This window comes from Kryptolebias marmoratus, linkage group LG12 (genome assembly GCF_001649575.2).
Source record: "Kryptolebias marmoratus isolate JLee-2015 linkage group LG12, ASM164957v2, whole genome shotgun sequence".
Taxonomy (NCBI): domain Eukaryota; kingdom Metazoa; phylum Chordata; class Actinopteri; order Cyprinodontiformes; family Rivulidae; genus Kryptolebias; species Kryptolebias marmoratus.
This window is the reverse complement of record NC_051441.1, coordinates 24,911,918-24,934,018: the sequence shown is the minus strand read 5'-3', so window position 1 is coordinate 24,934,018 and position 22,101 is coordinate 24,911,918. Positions and strand designations below refer to the sequence as shown.

Genomic DNA, 22,101 nt, shown 5'->3' with positions numbered 1-22,101 from the left:
AATGAATGTTTTTGGACACTGGACTAACACGATTGGACACCACTGATGTAAATGAAAGGACCTTTTCCCTAGACAATAAATAAATAGTAGACTTTAAATCATTTTGATTGATAAGGATTTTTGTTAATTCATGTAATTCTTATCTTTTTGTTATATGTTCAAATATACATTTTTAAGATATGTAACTAGCTATTTAAGTCTTAAAACAAGATCCCTGCTACACTGTGATCGACAAAATGACACCGTGGTAGTGATTTGGGAGGGTATGTAGGTGGGACTTTTGTATTGAGGGCACATCTCCACATCTTTAGTGCTCAGTCTCTGGCTCCAAAAATACAACATGGCAGCTCCCAAAAAACAAAACATTTTGGTTTTAATTTTGGACAATGAAGGTTACTGAAGTTGCTTTGTCCATCTTTATTCATGTCAGTGGTCATGACCTTTTGCAACACTTAGCATCAACTCTCTTCATGTCCATTGTCATGATTTCAATCCATCTAACTACTAAAATCTTTGTTGATTCTTCATGACCGAACTGCTGCAGCTTCTCCAGGATGGATGGGTGCTGCTTGTATCCAATCTTTAAATCAAGCCAGAGACTCTCAGTTGAACTGAGATTTGAACTTTGACTGGACCATTCCAGGACCTTAAACTGGTTCTCCTTAAACCAGTGGAGTGTTGCTTCAGCAGAGTGTTTAGGGTCATTGTCATGTTCAGGGTTCTAGGAAAACTTTTTCTAACACAACCCTGATCTGTACATCCTCACAACTTTGTCTCTGAACTGTGTGGAGAGCTCCTTGATCTACATGCTGTCTCTTTCTTGCTGTTATGCCTTACTAGAGGTAAGGTATTAAAGGTGTTGAGCTTGTGTTGATTCTAGGGGCTGTTTTAACAGGTGGATGTATATATATTGAGATCATTGAACACTTAGATCACTCACAGGTAGATCTTGTTGAACTATTTATTTGGCTTCTGAAGGTAATAGTTGGCGCTTCAAAGCAAAAGGGTTAAATAAATACACACACATAATTTTTCATAAAGTAATATATAAAGTGATATATCACTTTTTATTAAAGTAGTATTTCCCCTCTTTTTACTTCATTAATCTGAAAGATTTTCTGTCGGTCTATCACTTCTATTTGAATTAAAAATGTATTTAAATTCCAGGCTTTAAAGCAACAAAAAAAATACAATAGGCCTTTGCAGTGCCTCTGTTTGTTGTTTGTTGCAGAAAAAAGGGCAGCAAATGTGTATTTTTCCACATCTAAAAAATAGTTCCCAATAAAAGTAATTTGCAGAAGAATTCTTCAAACTGATTCAAAATATTGATATATTGAAATACATTGAAATGTTGAATACAAAACACAAGTTGTAGCCTGTATATGGACGTACAAAACATCTTTGATTTAAAAGCATAGATGCTGTATTGTACTACATTGTTACTCTGTAAAACAAAGCTAAAGAAAAAAAAGACTTGTTCATTTAATATCCACGGGTACAACATATGATAATTGCAATGCTTATTAGGCCGTGGTTTTCAAAAAGCAACAAGATAACAGCCTGGTTAAAGGTTTGAGGGAGCATGCCTGTACTTAAAGACTCAGTAAACACCTCTAGTAGGAATGAGGCCAGTTGCTTCCAAAACATTTTATAGAATTTGGAAGGGAAGCTGTCTGGACCTGGGCTTTTACTACTTTGCAAAAATTTGACTGCAGCCTCAAGCTGTATTGCAATGATAGTCCATGATAGTCCAGTTCCTTGGCCAGATTTTGCAGCAGGAATGTCAATGCCACTGAGGAAGGAGATCAGAGCTGCAGAAACATCAGAGCTGCAGAAACATTGGAGCAATCAGATGAGTACAGCCACTTATAAAATTTTACAAAGGTTTTATTAATTTCCAATGGGTCTGATGTTACTCCTGCACCAGTTTCAACTTGAAGTATCTGCCAAGATGCAGATATTTTTCATAGTTGAAAAGCCAGTACTTTACTTGTCTCATCCCCTTGTTCATAAAAATTGGATCTCAAATTGTGTAAAAATAGTGTGCTGTTATGTGATAAAATTATTTTCAGCTTGCAAAGATATTTGTTCTTTATATGTATCTGTTTTGTAGTAGCATATAAAAAAAAGCTTAAGATGCAATGTGCATAAATAATCTGGCTAATTTCTTTATACTAGATTTTCACTGATTGGCCCTAAAGGCAGTATCCTCCTCCCTATATAAAAGCCTTCATTGCTTTCCACTACATGGAAGCTGTGGCCTCTGTAGAATTGTTAACCTGGAAGAAAATTTTTTATTTGTTTAGAGACAAAATTGACAAAATCAGACAGACAGTCAGACAGAATGATTATATAATCTCCCGTCTTTAATAGCAGTGGTTGATACTAATCTGGTAAAATGGTTTTCCCATTTACAGTAAAATGTAATGATTCATATACTCCCCTGTAGCTGAAAGTTGCCTGCTGTTTATGTAACATACTGTTATAATCTCTATTTATAAAGTCATATGCCAGCAAGGAGTTCTTACGAAAAGTAACTTTTACTATTTTGTGAGAAGATACACTAAAAATAAAGGGGCATAAATGAAACGTAAAATACCTTTTTCTTATTATCAATAGGAAATGCAGTTTGTTTCTTAGTTTTGTTGACAAAATCTACAAGGTGAAAGGCAGGTCATGTGTCTTGCGTCAGTGTGTGGGTGTTTGTCGTGTTAACAGGCAAACTCAAAAAGGCTGTAACTCAGTTTTACACATATTGATTTAAAATAAGATGTGGCAGTATAAGAGGCATCTCCAAATCATACTTTGAGTGCCAACACATTTACAAGTTCTTTGTTTAAATCTTAAGCATGAACTGTTGGAGTAAACACTGAATGCCTTTTTGCACAATATCTTATGAACCACTGGACAGAGTTTGATGAAATTCTCTAAAAGTAATTACTGGATGTACATCTACAACTGATTAACTTTGGTGTCAGTCCAATTTGAGATGGTGGTTATAGCCAACTGAAATTTGGAACACTATAACACTATAACAGATATTGATCTAAATTTTGATGTGATAGTAGCTGAGAGTCATCCCATACACATACATTGTGCCAAAAGATGTGATAGGCTGTGAGATTGCATTTTTCATAGTCTGACCAAAATTACTTGAAAAGTTTTTTTTACCTCAAAATATTGGGTATGTTGTGTCATATATTGTCTTGTCTTTTATATACAAAGTTTTTTTTTGTTTTGGTTAATCTAAAATTTTGTCCTTTAGAAAATAAAACTGAGAATATAGTTTGGAAACATACTATATTGTTTTCCAAGCTTCATTTGATTTTTTTCCTCATACTTCTCCAGACCAGGAAAATACTAAAACCAAACTCAAGAGCAATACTTTGTAGGAACACTAAAATACATTTGTCCAAAAAGCAGATGAAATAAGGAAATCATATTTCTTTATTAAACTTCCTGTATTTAGTGAACTCTACCTCAGCAGACATTAAAAAGAACAACCAGAGAACAACTTTCTGGGTCGTGGAAAAGTTGATGTCTATCTCCAACTAAACAGTTTGTAAACAACAAGAACAACCAGAGAACAAGAACATACAGAGAACATGAACCTGAAAGCTAGGATGTTCCAGTAACAAAAAACAGAAAAGAGATTATTTGTGTTTGGCAGCGAGTCGTCACTGATGCTACATTTAAATCACAGCTCACCAACAGGCAGATAAGATACTATCACTTTTGTTGGAAAAATATCTCCTAAACCACCAGGCAATATGAAAAGAAACTGTTAAAACGTAATCATTTGATGTACATGTACAACTGATTAACTTTTGGAGTCAATTCAATTCAATAGTGCTGCCACAGCTAGTTGCCCTTAAAAAGACATAAATAGCCATAATTCAGTCAGTTTTTCAGGTACTGAGCTAAACTTTGGTGTGCTAGTAGCTGAGAGTCATCACCAACACATTTTCTGAGCACTATCACAACTTACAAGATATTGCATGAAATTGTTCATGATTTTATTTTTGGGTTTAAACAAAGTGGCTACAACTTTTCAACATAAGATGATATTAATCTAAAACCATGGCATGAAAGGCAGTTGGTGAGAGGCATCCCTTCAAGGAATGCTGGGTCTTTAATTAAGGAAGATTTGAGCTGCTTTCAAAATGCACACCTGTCTATAAAGGATGGTACAAAAAGAAATATACCTGTCTCAAGTTCAACAACAATAAGAGTGAAGGAAACTTTTGGATGAGAGGGTGTGTGTGTGTGTATACGCTACATTAGACACCTTTCAATTCAGGACACCTTTGTTATATACACTATACTACATGTAAGACTTTTACATATGTAACAGGGTTTTTTTTTCTTCCACTTCCTTCATCATTTTTGCTCACAGTTTGGATCTATGCTCTTTTTTGTACACAACAATAAAAAAGGGACATTTGTGTGTTTTTAGAACCATGCCATCTTAACCCAGATCAGTTCTTAGCATGGCTGCGTATGGACAAAACATGTGAACAGTAACTCAGAGAGTCATGGTGAGTCCCAGCTTTCTCCTTCGGTTCCTGTTAAATCAGCAGCGGAGAAGGTGGCAGGAGTGTGAGAAGAGATGGGCTCGGTGTGAGGAAATAGCAACTCAGGTGGAGAAGAAAGTGGCTTGGTGCTTGGGCTGTGAGGCAGGGCAAATTTGGGCAACAGACTTGGACGGCAGCATCCTGCTTCGGTTCCGTCGTCCTCTTTGCCTTCTCTTCTCACTTTTCCTCCCCCTGCTCCATGCCCCTCCAGCCCCTCAGAGTTCTCTAGCATCTCTTGGATGAGAGGAGGCATGGAGCCGGGTATCTCCTTTTTTAGAGTGATTACTCGTTCTGCTCCTGTGGAAGAGGAAGAGAGGTGAGTCAAGAGAGGTGAATATGTTCAGTTCAACTCTTTTCCTAAACACTCGTAAAGTTTTGCCACAAACTCAACTGACTGGCAGCTCTCCTGTCTGATTTCTCATAAGTCTTTTCAGACTATAGAATGGTGCTTCAGCATTATATGACATTTTAACTATGTATGGGCGATACAACCAAAAATTAATTTTGTGATATTTTGGAGCTTTATTACAATATAGAATATATTTAAGTCCTCTTTTATTCACTGTAATATTATTTTAACATTATAACTTTATGCAGCAGTGAACTGTGACTCACAGACATTGATCCTCTGACCCTTGTTCCCTCACTGGAATAAAAAACAACAAAACTAACAACCATCCTCCAACCATCCAGAATGGCCTATAAATATTATGATTTGGGTTCCCTGGTATTAACAGATTCAGCTTCAGTGGGTGAGTTCTGATAATGATAAGGGTGAACAGACTGAATAATTCAATGATTGAATTCCTATAAGGTAATTAATCTGTTATTGGTTGATATCCGAGATGGTGCCTCTGCTTTAACAAGAGATTAAATATGTGCTAAGTTGATGAAAAAAGGTGTCACCTATCTTTTATCATCTATCTGCTACAACTCAAAATATCAGTCTTGATGGAATTACAATAACCTCTACTAGTGCCTATACCTATGCATTATTCTACATATCGAACACGTCTCAAAAAGTATTTTCCAAGCTTTTTAATATCTATAAAATTAGAAACGTATGGAAGATGATGCTGAAAACTGGTCCATGCCTTCATTATCTGCAGACTAGACTACTGTAATGCCATTCTAGCTGGGTGTCCAAAATCCTCTAACACAATCCAACTACAGGAGAGACCTTTAACCAGTCCAGTTCCAGAAAAAAATTTAAGATGCAGTTTAATAGAGCACAAGTGACTTCTGACCAGTCACCCCATTATATTCAAACAACCAACTACAGTGGTGTGAAAAAGTGTCTGCCCTGTTCCTGATTTCTTATTCTTTTTCATGTTTGTCACACTTAAATGTTTCAGATCATCAAACAAATTTAAATATTAAACAAAGAAAACACAAGTAAACACAAAATGCAGTTTTTAAATGGTCTTTGTTATTAAGGGGGACAAAAATCTAAACCTACACGACCCTGTGTGAAAAAGTGATTGCCCCTTAAACCTAATAATTGGTTGGTTTCATACAGAGCAGCAACAACTGCAATCAAGCATTTGAAATAACTGGCAATGAATCTCTTTTCAAGGGCCCACCTTTGGCTGGCGCCCATAGCACATTGCACCTGACCTGTATGACCCCTCTTGCATCTATCTATCTATCTATCTATCTATCTATCTATCTATCTATCTATCTATCTATCTATCTATCTATCTATCTATCTATCTATCTATCTATCTATCTATCTATCTATCTATCTATCTATCTATCTATCTATCTATCTATCTATCTATCTATCTATCTATCCATCCATCCATCCATCCATCCATCCATCCATCCATCCCTTTTTGTAATAATAGCAAGGCAACCTATACACTCACAACCCATTCATCCTCTATATGTTCTTAATCTGTTAAATAAACAATGCACGGTAGCGCTATAGCTAACTGGGTCAGCTATAACTTAACTCAATTAAGATGAAATAAAAAAATTTATAACCTAAAATAAAAAAATCTGCAAGTGGGAGCTGGCACTTTTGACTGCTTTGCTCATGTGTTATCCACAAAGGAATAATCTGAAAATTTACAGCCAATCAGAGCAATTCCTCAGCTTCAGCCTGGTGCATAAACTGAAGTTCCAGGAAGTTAAACACAGGACTTTCTATTGCTGCCTATTTAAGAACTGTGTTAATTTAGCTCTATCTAATGGTATATAAAATATATGGTGTTTGATGAGGTTCAAACCTCATCAAAATCAGGTGGCCTTGCTAGTAATAAAAACACAAAACGTTTAGGTACTATGCCTTTTATCCTTCTGTACAGTATGTGTTTCAGAGGGTGAAACTGTGCAATAAACTTAGTTTCCAATGCACAGACCGAAGCTAAGGCAATATAAACTTGAGCTAAGGGTAGTCTCACACATTGCTCTGAAATATCTCTATTTATGCATTAAAACTGTTTGCTACACAGTAATAAAGTATGCAGATGATATTACAATGTTTCTCAAAGACAGCAATGAGCCTATATGTAAGTGGCTGGGTGGTGCTGACAATAATTTACTCCGTATTACAAGCAAGACCAAGGTGCTCATAGTGGACTTCAGGAAGAAGGCAGATGACGTGCAGACCACCATTCACATCAATTGGACAGGGGTAGAGCATGTCTCCAGCTTCATGATTCTAGGGGTTCACAAACTATATCAGAAAACCTGTTCTGAACGGCCAGCCTCCTTCAGCATGGTCAAAAAGGCACATTAGCAACTTTTTGATGACAGTGAGGAAAACCTACCCCTACTCAATCATCCTGGTGAACCTCTACCACAGTTTGGTATTGGACCTGCTCTGTGGCAGATGAAAAAGCACCACAGAGGGTGGTGAAAACCACCCATTGAATTATAGGCACTCCACTGCCTGCCATTTAGGACGAAGAAGTGATATCTTTGGTAAGCAGCAGGCATCATCCAAGATGCTTCTCATCTAGCCCATCAACTGCTTGCCCTCCTACCTTCCAGGAGGCACTTTAGTAGACAGCAGTCTAGGACCAGGATGTTCAGGAACAACCAACAGCACCATTAGGGATAATGCTGCTATTGTGTGGGAGTTATGGCAGCGGGTGTTGTATATGACGAATGAAGCTCTGCGTATGAGCATTGTAAATCACCTTACCAGCAACTTGACATCAGTCAGTTGGAGAAACTCAAAGACAAAAAAATAAACTACTAAATAACTTTATTTGTATTTCCCTCGAGCAATCCAAGTGTATTACATAAGTCTCTGTGATGAGTTTTGCACTGTGCTTAACAAACACCACAGCACTAAAACAGTCTTACTAAAAAGTTATAAAAGATCTTCTCACAGCTTCAAATAGCAATTTTGTCTCAGTGTTGGTCCTGTTGGATCTCAATGCTGCATTTGACACCACTGACTACAAAATTCTTATGCACAGACTTGAGCTTATCATTAAGATCAAATGAACTGCCGTAGCTTGGTTTAAGTCATATTTGTCTGAAAGATTGCAATTTGTACATATTAATAAAGTGTCCTTGTCATGTTCTAAAGTTAACTATTTTGTCCCCCCAGAGTTCTGCTCTAAGTCCAGTTCTGTTCTCTTTTTATATGCTACCATTAGGTCACATTATTAGAAAATATAACACACTACCATTGTTATGTTGATGACACACAGCTTTATTTATCAATGAGACCAGATGACTCATCTGCTGCTCAAACTCCAGGCCTGTCTTAGAGACATAAAGAACTGGATGTCCTCAAATTCTTTCCTGTTGAACTCAGATAAAACTGAGGTAATTGTTTTGGCTCTAAAAAACTTAAGACGACACTGTCCAAAATACTCCTTACAAATCTTACAGTTTATTCAACATGCTGCAGGCTTCCTGTGACAAGTAAAATACAATACAAAATTCTCCTCATTACATATAAAGCACTGAATGGCCTAGCTCCAGCATATTTAAAGCCCCTTATTTAAAGTCCCTTACAACCCAACAAGAACACTTCGCTACCAGCATGCAGGTCTCGTAGTTGTTCAAGGAAGGATGAAGGAGGAGAGCCTTTAGTTTTCAGGCTCCCCTCCTCTGGAATCAGCTCCCTGCTTCAGTATGAAACACCAACACTCTCTCTGCTTTTAAAACTACGCTAAAAACTTATTTATTTGACAAAGTTTTAATGAGCTGCGTCTTTTCAAAGCTCTTTAATGATCATTAATGAATAATGATCTTTTTCCACATTCATGGCTCCTGTTTTATCAAATAGCCTGTGTTATTTTTTTGTAAATGTTTTATTCTTTTTTAAAACTTTATTTTTATACAGAAACAAACAGATGAAGGCTAGGGCAATTCAAAGGAAAGTAGGCATTGTGATTTAAAGCACATTACTGTTCCAAGTCACAAAAAAAAAATACAATTTTCTCATGTATTTGTACAAATTAATTTTATAGATTTGCTTTAATTCAATTTTGATTGCTTTAAATTTCATTGCCTTTATGCTTTTGTATTTCATTAATTTTTCTATTGTTTTGTGTCTTTATGCTCTATTTTTGCTTTTATATTAATTTTAATTTGTATGTTTTTAAGTACTTTGAGTTACCTCTGTGTTTGAAATGTGCTATGTAATAAAAGTTTAGTTGAGTTAAAGCTGTTCATTGGGTGTGTATAAAATAACAAAACTTTAAAAGTAAAAAAGAAAGCCCAGCAATAACACTGTGAAGGCAATATTCAAAGCAAGGCAACCTTCTCCACTTGTTCAAAGTGACTGCTTTGACCACATTAGCATCACTGTCCATCGTTAGGCACACCCATTTCTCCTTGTTTTAAACCTTACTTTTGAAGAAACTTTTAAACCACTCACAATGTTTTCAGCAGCTGTGGTTTGTTGCCAGGTTGGTGTGTTGCATAAATATGTCATCAGCAGTTAGTGTTTATCATTTTTATTGCTGGGTGGCAAATTATTGCAGTCAGATATCCCTAGCATTTAGCCCTCTTCAGGTCACCCAATCAGATTTAGGTTTAGACTCTGGCAAGGATGTCAACTTAAATTTTCTACTAGCATAGCCATTTTTTTGTTGATTTGGATGTATGCTTGAGGTCATTGTCATTAAAAAAAATAAAATTCCTCTATCATCTTTCTAGCAGACACTTGAAGATTTTAGGCCAAAATAAACAAGTACTTGGAATTGTTCATAATCATTTCCACCTTGATTAAAACCATAGTTCAAGCTGAAGAAAAGCAACCCCACAGCATGATGCTGCCACCACCACGCTTAACCCTAATTTACTGATAACTGAAGCACGTTGGTTATAGGGACTTTAAGAAGATTTGATATATGTTTTAGCAATATTTTGTTAGGCCTGGATGTTTTAAAAAAAAAAAGTCTGCCCTATCGCAGAGTCCAGACATATGGAGAACACAGGAAATCGTTGTCTCTTGTAAAACAACTAGAACTTTCTGCAGCTCCCCTGACCAATTTCTGTCTTATCTTTTCATCACTTTTTGGAGGGACATTCGGCTATGATAGTTACCAATGTGACTAAAGTGAGTGACTAGCAGCACCTTTAACGTTTAGTTGTTTGTTTGTTTTTTGTCTTAGTTCTCTTTACACTTCTTATATAGTTCATACATCCAAATGTAGGTATTTTATCATTTTAAATGGATAGTTCAGTCAACTTTCAAGAGATGTTCTGTCTAATAGTTATCAGTAGTTAGAATCTTATCAGCAGTGACATCAGTCATAGAGCGCAGAGTATGGTGAAAGAGACAAAAGTCTTAATTCAGGCCAAGCTACTGGCTAGACGAATGAGTGCCAGGTTTATATATATATATATATATATATATATATATATATATATATAGAGAGAGAGAGAGATAGATAGATAGATAGATAGATAGATAGATAGATAGATAGATAGATAGATAGATAGATAGATAGAGAATTACCCAGCGTTATAATTAAAGCCTTATAATTATAATTACAATATATAATTACCCAGCCTTAAAAAATTAACTAACTTTTTCAAAAAGGACATAAGGCTTTGAAAAAACACTACATTAGCTAATATTAAACCTTTACACTTTTGACATGATGTTTGGTGCTGTTTTCTATATCAAATAGTGTCTGCATTGATGGATTGATGGATGAAAAGTACCAGGTTGGACCCCCTCTATGTTCAGAAGTCAATTAATTCTTTGTGGGATAGGTTCAACAAGTTGCTGGAAACATTCCTTACAGATGTCCATATTGACATGTTAGCATCACACAGTTGCTACAGATTTATCAGCTGCACGTGCATGATGTGAATCTCCTATTCAACCACAACCAGTTTCTGAAATACTCAGACCAGCCCATCTGGCAACTACACCACATTCAAAGTCACTAAAATCCCCTTTCTTCCCCATTCTGATGGTTTGAATTTCAGCAAGTTGTCTTCATCATGTCTACATGTCTAAAGGCATTAAGCTGCTGCCATGTAATTGGCTGATTAGCTATTTGTGTTAACAAGTATTTGTGTGAACAAGTATTTGTGTTAACAAGTATTTGTGTTAACAAGTATTTGTGTGAACAAGTGTATCTAATAAAGAGGCTGGCGAGTGTATATCTCCTGTATTTTCCTCCGATTCGCTGCATTAACTGTACCTAACCTACCATACTGTAAATTCTGACACTTTTTTCAAATGTATTCATACTTGCACTTGTGCTTATAAATTACTTTACTGTGTTTGCACTTCTGATTAGATTATAACTGCATTTAGCTGCCTTGTAGTTGTGACTTGTAGAAACGTTCAAGTTAAATTTATTCTAATAATTTTTCTCGTAAAGTGCACCACACATTTTAGATCTCTGAACAATAAAAACATATTTTCTGTCTATAACTGTGTCTTAATTTAAGCCTATTTTGTCTCTATATGTATGTGTGTGTGTGGGGGGGGGGGGTTCTTGAGCGTGTGTATGTGTCTCACCCTTCACACTAATACTCCTGAGGTCAGTAATCTTCATCAGTATTTTGGGGAACATGCTGGGTTTATCAGGCCTCCTCCTCCTGACATAAATCTAAAAACACATCATGAGATAAAAAAGTAAAGATTTGTGCAGCCATCATCCAGTTGTTTGGTGGTTATTATAGGAAACTAGAGAAACTATTATGAACTATTATGCAGTGTGAATGCTGAGTAGTGAATGACTGGTGAAGTTTGCTAAAAAGTCTGAAACTGACTTGTTGTAGCTAAAAGGAGTAGAACACTAGCTAAAAGCTAAAAAAAAAGCACAGGACTAGCTAAAAGCTGAAAGGAGCAAAACGCTAGCTGAAAGTTAAAACAGGTTAAATGTTACCTGAAAGCTAAAAGTAAACAAAAGGCTAGCTAAAAGCTAAAAGTAACAAAAAGTCTGACTGAAAGCTAAAAGTAGTAGGTTAGCTACAAATAACAGAACAGTAGCTAAAAACTAAAATGAAAGTAGTACGAGAGAGGGAGAGAGAGAGAGAGAGAGAGAGCACTTTGGAAACCATTGTTTCAATTTTGAATATGTCAGCTAATAGTCTTTGAGTCCAATAATAACAGAGACAGAAAATGAGACCTTCAAAGCTTCAAGCAAGGGCTCTTGAAGAACATCCACCTTCTGTGATTCCTCCAGGTCCTGACGGTCTGCAGACATAGAGAGAGACATTCAATACCTCAGAATTGATAGCTCTGCTGAGCAGAAAGCCTCACTGCCAAGATGTTCAAGATGGAATGCAATACCTCCACACAGCAGGCAGATGGCACTCAGCAAGCCTGTCTCTGCATCATCCATTTCCAGAGGGAGCAGCTGGTTGGCAAAGCAGAAAACCAGGTCTGTGAGTGGTCCGAAACCTGCGTTGTGCATCTGGGTGCGGTTCAGAGTCAGGCCATCAGAGAACGTCATGGTGTCCTGGTCTGGAGTGTAGCGCGTGCAGATCCTCAAAATCTAGAAAGAGAGTTTTAAATAAACTCTATCATGACTGCAGACTTTCCCATATTGTAGATTTGTATTGATGAAGTAGTTTAAAGTTAATTAAGGTAACAGATGTACAGTATAAGGATTATTATTACACCATTTTATTATTTGTACAATTTATCTTTAACCATTCCATTGGTCGAAGTTCCATTAATTGCAAATAAAGTCTTCTGAAAACACAAAACTATCAAAATTACAACTAAAATTAGCTCAAAATCACAAAACATTTTTTTACATCTCTTTGCGTTTTTGTTCACAATCATTTTTTTAAACAATTTTTTTTTGTTACATAGTCTTGGTTGGTGCATGTGTTCCCCTTTGCAGAACATTTCTTTTTGGTGTCTGTTTTGGGCTAAGGTGTTCCTCTGCTGTAGTCCTTGGTGTTTCATTTGAGTGAAAGTCATCCTGAATTCCATCTTTTCTCATTACTGAGGATGAATGAACTCAGTCCAGTCTGCTGCTGTACTGCCAAGGATTGTTGTAGATTGTTGTACGGAGTCTCTTCTTTTTCCACATAAAAAGGCGTACTTGCTCTGACCGTAGCTCCAACAGTGACTTTGGTGGGTTTGGCTCCTCTGTTTTTGTTGTAGAACCACTTTATCTCTATCATGGTCATACTGTCCATCGTCCTTAGGTGGAGGCAGGATGTCAAGTTTTGACCTCATTGGTCTTCCTTTGAGAAGCTGGACAGAAGATTCACCAGCTGTAGCATAAGGTAAAGTTCTGTAACTGTGAAGTATTTCAGTAGCTGCAAGCTTCCAGTGTTGTTGTGTAGCTGGTGCTGCCTGAATGGTGTCTTTTAGTGCTCTGTTAAAGCCTTCCGCACATCTGTATGCCTGAGGATGGTATAGACTTGTTCTGATGTGCTTAATGCCACTGCCATGTTTACTTATGGAAAAAAGCAGAAGATGGTCCATTATCAGCTGTGATAGTGCATGGGTTTCCTTCATGAGCAAAAACATAATTTAGGAATGCCTTGACAGTGTTTGTTGTATAAATTGGAGTTAATGCAACTTCAGGCCATTTGCTATAATAATCAATAAGAGTAATGGCAAACCTACAATTGTAAGTTCCATCTTCAAATTGACCCACAATGTCAACAGCAATGTGTTGAAATGAACCCTCTTAAAACTTGACAGGTTGTAATGGAGCAGGTGAAACAGTAGTGGTTTTGTCACATGCCTGACAGACAGTGCATGATGACAGGACTCTGTAGACTAACTTGTACATATTTGGGAAAAGGTTGTGTCTGCCCTGAAAATCAAAGGTGACTCACTGTACAAAAACATTCACATATGTTTTAAATGCCAATTTGTAAAAGGAATCTATCTAAGGAAGCCAGCAGATTGCATTGAATCTTTACTTTGTTGCAGTCTCCCATCCTGAGCAGCACATTGGCGACAGTGGAAAGGAAAAACTTACTTTTAACAGGAAGAAACCTCCAGCAGAACCAGGTTTAGGACAAGCGGCCATCTGCTTCGACTGGCTGGGGGACTCTGTTGCCAGTTCATGGTGCACAAGGATGTAAGGTTTGACTTCCTCTGGTAGGGGCTTTTCCACTTTAGGCCGCCCTGAGTGGATGATTTGTTACAGTTTTGTAAGTTCAGCACACTCCTCACATTTCGCTATTTCTGTGATCAAGTCCTGTTCAGAATCTGCAGCTGTATTAGTGGTGCTCAGGGGAACAAGTGAGAGGCAGTTTCCCATGAAGTTCTGACTTCCATGTCAGTACTGCATGTCATACTGGAAACACATCAGTCTAGCTGACTAACATACAATTCTCATGGCAGCTCTATTCATCCCTTTAGTGCTTAGCAGAGTGGTGAGGCCTTGATCCGTTCTGAGAGTGAATATGTATCCTCACACATGTGGTCTCCATTTGAAGTAAGAGCCTCTTTTTCTATAGTGGGATACATCCTCTCAGCTGAAGACAGTGTGCAAGAAGCAAAACCAACAATGGATTTATATGGATTTATAAAGAACTGAGAAATTGTAGTTTTAAACCAGGGACAAGACAAATGTGAAATTTTGTTACCAAGTCTAATGTGTGGCACCAGCCAGTTTTGTGAACAAGTCCTTCATATGAGGCAGAGTGACAGTCTATAATCACACTGTTAGGTTAAAAAAGATCAATACAAAGCCTAAAGTCTCCTTTGCATTTTTGTCCCACCACTAAAGGACTGACCCATTCAGATGTGTTCACTGGTTCAGTAATGCCTGATTAGAAGAAGAAACATGTGAGCTCTGCTGAAACCTCTTCACATAGTTTGAGTGGCAGATGTATAGGGTGCACTGTGTTGCCTACTTGAACCTTGTGGATGAACCTTTTAACAAATCCAAGATGGTGGGCTGAAGCAGAATCAACTATATTCACCATGCACGTTTTTTTGTGTCAGTGGGAGATTCTTTTGCATCATCATCTCTTGAATGAAAGTAACTTCTCCACTGATTATAGTAATCTGCAGTGCTTTAATCAGGTCCAGGCCCAGTAGTCATGATCCAGTCTTCACAATATAGAATAATGCTGGAACGTTGTTGTTTTAGTTTACTACTCCTGCTGTAGCTTGAAGGCAGCCAATGACAGGTAGGTCACCTTTTGCATGTGTGACTCATTTAACTTTAGGTTCTGTCAGAGCATTGTGTGAAATGTTGCTCCAGTGTCTACAATTAACTCTGGGACGTGGGAGTTTTCTTGTGGTGCTTCAGTGTTCATTTGATATATTGTTTTATCAAATGCTGCAGCCATCAGCTTAACATCATTATTGCTAACTCAGGAACAACCACCATTCCCACTACAGCTACAGGTGTCTGCATTCTTTGGCAAAAATCCCTTATTCTTGCAGTTATTATATTTTACTATAGCAGCTAGACAGTTTTTATCATTAGCCAGATCTGATCCACATCTGAAGCAGTGGTGTTGCTCCTCATGCCTGTTTATAATGAACATGAGATGGAGCTCCATGTGTTTGAGCTGTTTGTGGCCCTTTTATCTCTCAAAATTGAGCATTTACAGCATCTTCTTTATGTACAGGTGCAGGCAGGACTGTACTTGTAGCTAAGAGCAGGGTAGCATTTTTTTATTGATACTTCCACTTGATGTGATGGTTTGAGCTTTGTCAAGAATGGGGTCCTCCTCCAGCAATAACTTATCCTTCCCAGCACTGAAATAAGCAAAAAAATGAACTGATATCTTATTAGTTCACCTTCCGTTAGTCCAAAACCAGACACTGCAGCTAAAGCTCTGAGCTTGGTGACCTATTGGCTCCCGGTTTCATCAGCATGTTTAAACACGCTGTCTGAATGTGTTTCTACATGCCAATACATTAACTTTGGGGGGAAAAAAAGGTCTTTCAAGTGCAGCCATGACTTCATCAAATGTTCTACCTTGTTTTGGTGGTGTGTAGAACAGATGCTGTCTTTCTGTTACCCAAGCATTGGAGTGAAACAGCACATCATCTTTCATCTGACCATTAGTCTTCTTTATGATGAGCATGTAATTGTCAAAATTGTCAAAATTGTCAAATTTTGACAATTAGAGTGCTTTTGCTGTCATGGGCCCTAAATTATGGAATGACTTGCCTTTACAGGTCAGAGAGGCCCCTTTACTGTCCACTTTTAAAGTTCGTCTTAAAATCCATCTATTTTACTTGGCTTTCAACACCAGCGGGATCTAGTTTTTAAATTGTATGTTTTTTTGTTTTTAAACCATTTTTAATTATTTTTTTTTATTATGTTGTGTTTTAATGTACAGCACTTTGTATCAGCTGTGGTTGTTTTAAAGTGCTTTATAAATAAAGTTGGTATGGTATGGTATGGTAAATATTTTTCACCACATGGTAAATGGTATAAGAGGCTCACCTGTGTGATGCAGGAAAGGAGGTGGATTTGGTAATGAAGTGTTCATCCTTATTGCCAGTGTTCTTGTGGTGGTTTTATTGAAATAGGAAATGGTGTTTTAAACTCACAAACTTTATAACAGCAACTGTGGAGACCCTGTTACAGAACACAGTGTTGTCTGACTCTCATACCTTTAAACACAAGCTCTTCTGTCCTATGCTGTCACAGTAGCACCCTCTAGTGACAATAAATATTAACAGGAACAGAATATAAATGCATTCACTGTGTACACCTAGGAACATATGTTCCAGTTGTTGGTTTATTATTTAGTGAAACTTTTGATTTCAACAACACAAACTCACGAGGATGTCTAGGCAGGCAGCTTTCAGCAAGGTGATCTGATCAGCCATGGTTAATGTAGTAAAACCAGGAAGCTGCTTGGCGAATTCCACTGTCCTTATGATGCATTTGGTGGACAGTTCGCTGAACTTGTCCCACAGACTGACATCAAGGGTGACACGGTGCTCCGAACTGTTGCTCTGAAGGTTTAGGATGGACAGCACACATTTAGAAAGAGCAAATAATTTACCAGAATGAGTTTCTATTTGTTCTTTTCTTCTGAATTTTGAGAAGAAGGTCTTCAGTATGTGTGTGCAAATGCATGTGTGTGTGAGCACCGTGGTGTATTTGCCCAGCTGGCAGAGGGAAGGAAATGTGTCCTGATGAGCCCGCTGGACCCGTTCAATCATCTCCTCCATGTCTGCTGACAGCACATACACCTCAGAATCCTCCTGACGCCGCTCCTCCTTCTTCTTCTTCGTTCTGTCATTTCGGACCACTGTTGGTAGAAATCCAACAGAGAAAGATAAAAAAAATCATTCAAAAGAATCACAAATCTTACTTTTTTTCTTTTTTGCATAAGCTGTAGTGCACACTGAACCATTTATCTAAAATCCACAGCATTGGTTATGATAGTGTAGATCCCTAGTCATCTGGGACACTCCAAGCAAGTTGAATCCAAAGCAACTGTATGGAGAGAAAATTGTTTCAAAATACCTGTGCGTGTGTAAAAGTATTTGTGCGTGTGTAAAAGTATTTGTGCGTGTGTAAAAATATTTGTGCGTGTGTAAAAGGATTTGTGCGTGTGTAAAAGGATTTGTGCGTGTGTAAAAATATTTGTGCGTGTGTAAAAGTATTTGTGCGTGTGTAAAAATATTTGTGTGTGTGTGAAAGGATTTGTGCGTATGTAAAAATATTTGTGTGTGTGTAAAAATGTATTTGTAACTCGTGTAGGCATCTTTGTGTGTAGGTTTGGGTAGTTGTATCTGTGAAAAATGATTGTAAGCCTTAAAAAGAAAATAAACCTTTTCCTACGCCTCCAAATGTTGAAAAAGTAGGTGCTAGTAGAAAGCTGGGTCATCTGAGTTTTCTTTGGAACTTTGTTTTTTCCATAGTTCAACATGGTCAGTAAAACGTGCAAGTTTTAACATCCACTTACTTCTGACGGTAGACCACGACCGCGATCACTGGGCTAAATCCGTGTATCATTCGTTCTTTCCGTTTTCAATTAACTATCAAAAATCAAATAATGAAAAACGGACTGGTTATTTTATTCTCTATTTTTTTAATATGACACCAAAAACAATAATTTTGGTTATTTGACCATTTATTATAATATGTTATCGTAGCTAACGTTATTAGGTAAACAACAAAATGCTAACAGGAGGAACTAGTCCTCCTCTCTCATTAGCTCTTTCTGGGATTTTTCTTCACATTTTGAAGGTTTCCCAGTAACACAGATTTAAGGAGGCAATGGGAAGCTGCAGTAAGAAGGAGGGTTTTGTTGCTACAGTTGTTTCAGCTCTGTAGTGAACATTTCAAACCAGAAGACTTTAACAGGACCAGCTTTGAGATGATGTGACCCCATCTGTCTTCAGCTTCTCATCTCATCTCCAAAGAGGAGGTGATTTTTTTTTACTGTACATGTTAACAGAAATGTCTATGATTCATATGTAAAACTAAAGTTAATATCACACTTTGTTAAACCTGTTTTTACCTGTTAGTTATTTCTGCATGTTTAGGAATTAATGATGTATTGTGTATTACAATACACTGTGGGATACTAAAACATTTTCAAGTTGTTTTCAATTAAATTCTTTTAACTATTATGTGTCTTATATTTTAGGAACACAGAAACCTGAAGGCCATATAGTTTAAATGTATATTTCAATACATTTCATATTTTAATGAAGAAACAAGTTTGATTGTTCATTCATATTTATTTCACTCTCTTACACACATATACACACAGAATCCTGAGCCTTCTGTATACACCACATCCATAATTTCTTTAGATTTTTCTGTGCTGTGTATGCACACACACATGCAGTTTTTTAAAGGCCTGGAAAAGTAATCTCTATCAGTCCTCTATCAGTGGTCCTAGCGCTGCCATAGTAGCTAATACATTACCTGAACTGCCACATAAAGTCACTTCCGGGTCACCTAAACCCAACCAAATAAATATTAAAATCAAATTCTGTCCTGCTGCCCGTTTTTTGATTTTGTGTTTCCGATCTTAGTCTAAAAGTAAAATACGAAAAAACAGGCATTTATTTGTTTTTGGTGTAATATTAAAAAATAGAAAATAAAATAACCAGTCTGTTTTTCATTATTTGATTTTTGATAGTCAATTGAAAATGGAAAGAACAAATGATACACAGATTCAGCCCAGTGATCGCAGTCGTGCTCCACCATCAGAAGTAAGTAGATGTTAAAACTTGCATGTTTTACTGACCGTGTTGAACTATGGAAAAAACACAGTTCCGAAGAAAACTCAGATGACCCAGCTTTCTACTAGCACCTAAACCCAACATCTACGCACAAATCTGGGAGCTCCCCGAAAGCGTGAAATGAGTCTCAAAAGTAGTTGTGCGCTCGTAACTGGATCTGTACGTAACTGCAGTTTTGTGTGTGTGTGTGTGTGTGTGTGTGTGTGTGTGTATCTGGTGACTTGTGTGTACTTTTTCAACATTTGGAGGCGTAGGAAAAGATTTATTTTCTTTTTAAGGCTTACAATCATTTTTCACAGATACAACTATCCAAACTTACACACAAAGATGCTTACACGAGTTACAAATACATTTTTACACACACACAAATATTTTTACATACGCACAAATCCTTTTACACACACAAATATTTTTACACACACATAAATACTTTTACACACGCACAAATATTTTTACACACGCACAAATACTTTTACACACGCACAAATATTTTTACACACGCAAAAATACTTTTACACACGCACAAATACTTTTACACACGCACAGGTATTTTGAAACAATTTTCTCTCCATACAACTGGACTACCCTTTAGATCTTGCTTGTGTGTGTTTGATTGTACTATTAGCAAAATGTCTCATGAACAAAATAAACAGATTTACTGAAACTTTTAAAAAGTAATCACTGGATGTACATCTACAAGAGGGAATACCGTGAGTGTAGTGTCATGCTGTTTACGGAGACATGGCTAACTCCGCTAACTACGGACACGCTCGTCTCTCTGGAGGGCTTTCATCTCATTTGGGCGGACAGGACAGCGGGGAAAGAGGTAAGAGATAAGAGGAAAGGAAGAGGACTGGCAATATTTGTGAATAACAGATAGTGTAATTCTGGGCACATCACTGTTAAAGAACAAATTTGCTGTGAAGATATTGAACTGGTAGCAGTTAGCATGAGAACTTACTATTTACCACGGGAATTCTCACATGCTATCATGATAGCTGCATACGTCCCTCCCTCTGCTAATGCTGACGCCGCCTGTGATGTCCTACATTCAGCTGTGAGCAGGATTCAGATCCAGCACCCACAGGCCCTCCTTCTGATCTCTGGGGATTTTAACCATTCTTCTCCATCCTCAATGCTGTCTATCTTCACCCAGTATGTCACCTGCCATACCAGAGAAAATAAAATACTGGATCTGTTTTTTGTCAATGCCAAAGAGGCATATAATTCACTACCCCTCCGTCCCCTGGGAAGATCTGATCACAACCTGGTCCATCTTTTGTCTGTGTACAAACCACTCGTACACATAGAACCAGCTGCCACAAGGTTGTCTGCAGCACTGGGGCTCCACAAGGAACAGTCCTTGCCCCCTTCCTCTTCACCCTCTACACTGCTGACTTTAGGTACAGCTCTGCCAGTTGTCATTTGCAGAAGTTCTCGGATGACTCGGCTATTGTCGGCCTCATTAAGGATGGGGATGATGGGGAGTACAGAGAACTGATCCAGAACTTTGTGGAATGGTGCAAGAAGAACTGTCTGCAGATTAACACGGAAAAAACACAAGAACTCGTGGTGGATTTCCGCAAGTCTAAACACTCCCCTTCTGTGCCAGTGAACATTGAGGGAGTTGACATTGAGATTGTGAGGTCCTACAAGTACCTGGGTGTTCACCTTAACAACAGGCTGGATTGGTCTGACCACACAGCTGCCCTCTACAAGAAAGGACTGAGCAGACTACATCTCCTGAGGAGAATCAGGTCCTTCGGTGTGCGGGGGGCTCTTCTTAAGGCTTTGTTTGATGCTGTGGTGGCATCAGCCATCTTTTATGGAGTGGTCTGTTGGGGCAGCAGTATCTCCACTGCTGACATGGGGAGACTGAACAAGATCCTCAGGAAATCGAGCTCTGTCCTGGGGTGTCATGTTGACCCAGTGGAGGTGGTGGCAGACAGGAGAATGAGGATGAAGCTTCAGCGTATGCTGAAGTACCCGTCCCACCCAATGCACCACTCTCTCACAGCACTGAGCAGCTCCTTTAGTGCCCGGATGCGGCACCCTAAGTGTGTGAAGGAAAGATACCGTAGGTATTTCCTCCCGGCTGCCGACAGACTGTATAACACCCACTGCTCTCAGTAGCTCATGACTCTTTATTATAGGCATACATTGGAATTTATTTATTAGTATTTTTTTTATTTTCATTTGTTTTTTCTTAATCGGATTCAAGATTGCCACCACAGTAAAGCAATCTTAGCAAACACAAAAATTGCTAAAACTCTGTCAGTTTTATAGATATTGAGCTAAAATTGGATGGTTTAGGTTTTACATATTGTGCATAATCTGTGTAGTAAGAAATATGTTGATGGTTGTAATTAAGAAAGGTTTACCTTAAAAGAGAAGCTCTGATTCTGTGATAATGAAAGCCGAAGATTTTAGAGAAGATTTTATTTCATGATCTTATCAGTACAACATAAAAGTATAAAGTGACAGATTATAGACATGTGTCTTTGTTGTCTCAGTCTTCTAAGATCCTTAAACAAATTATTTGTAAAAATATTTAATAATTTTGTGGACAGACAATAATTATTTAGTGATCACTAATGTGGGTTTAGGAGTATTAGGTTGACATCTCTATCTGTGATGGAATTTATGGAAAATATAGCAACAAAGAAGAAACACTATGCTGTGGGACTGTTTATTGATCATTTGCTGCTCCTAAATAAATGTAAACAATATCAAATAGGTGTTGCAAATCATTGGTTAAAAAAGTTTTATATATATATATATATATATATATATATATATATAACCTATTGTCCAAATAACCGTGAGAGCCACTGTCCAGGATGAAACATCCAAGATCCATAAATACATCAAGGACAAGGCCTCAACAGACAATGTACTCAGCGAATGTCTCAGACAGTGGGGAACAGAGGACGAGGT

At 37.6% G+C, this 22,101-nt stretch overlaps 1 protein-coding gene across 4 annotated transcripts in view; it reads right to left on the bottom strand.

The window, feature by feature from the left end:
• Nucleotides 1–4,008: 4,008 nt before the first annotated feature.
• Nucleotides 4,009–22,101, bottom strand: part of LOC108248182 (retinoic acid receptor alpha-B) — a 50,888-nt gene continuing 32,795 nt past the window's right edge. For all 4 annotated transcript variants that reach the window (XM_017436790.3, XM_017436791.3, XM_037978811.1 and 1 more), the window contains 6 exons: nucleotides 17,053–17,213; nucleotides 16,738–16,914; nucleotides 12,304–12,508; nucleotides 12,140–12,207; nucleotides 11,527–11,617; nucleotides 4,009–4,871 (listed from right to left, as the gene is read on the bottom strand). In XM_017436790.3, the coding sequence (XP_017292279.1) occupies nucleotides 4,534–4,871; nucleotides 11,527–11,617; nucleotides 12,140–12,207; nucleotides 12,304–12,508; nucleotides 16,738–16,914; nucleotides 17,053–17,213 (1,040 nt within the window). In that variant the 3' untranslated portion in view covers nucleotides 4,009–4,533. The remainder of the gene's footprint in view (nucleotides 4,872–11,526; nucleotides 11,618–12,139; nucleotides 12,208–12,303; nucleotides 12,509–16,737; nucleotides 16,915–17,052; nucleotides 17,214–22,101) is intronic.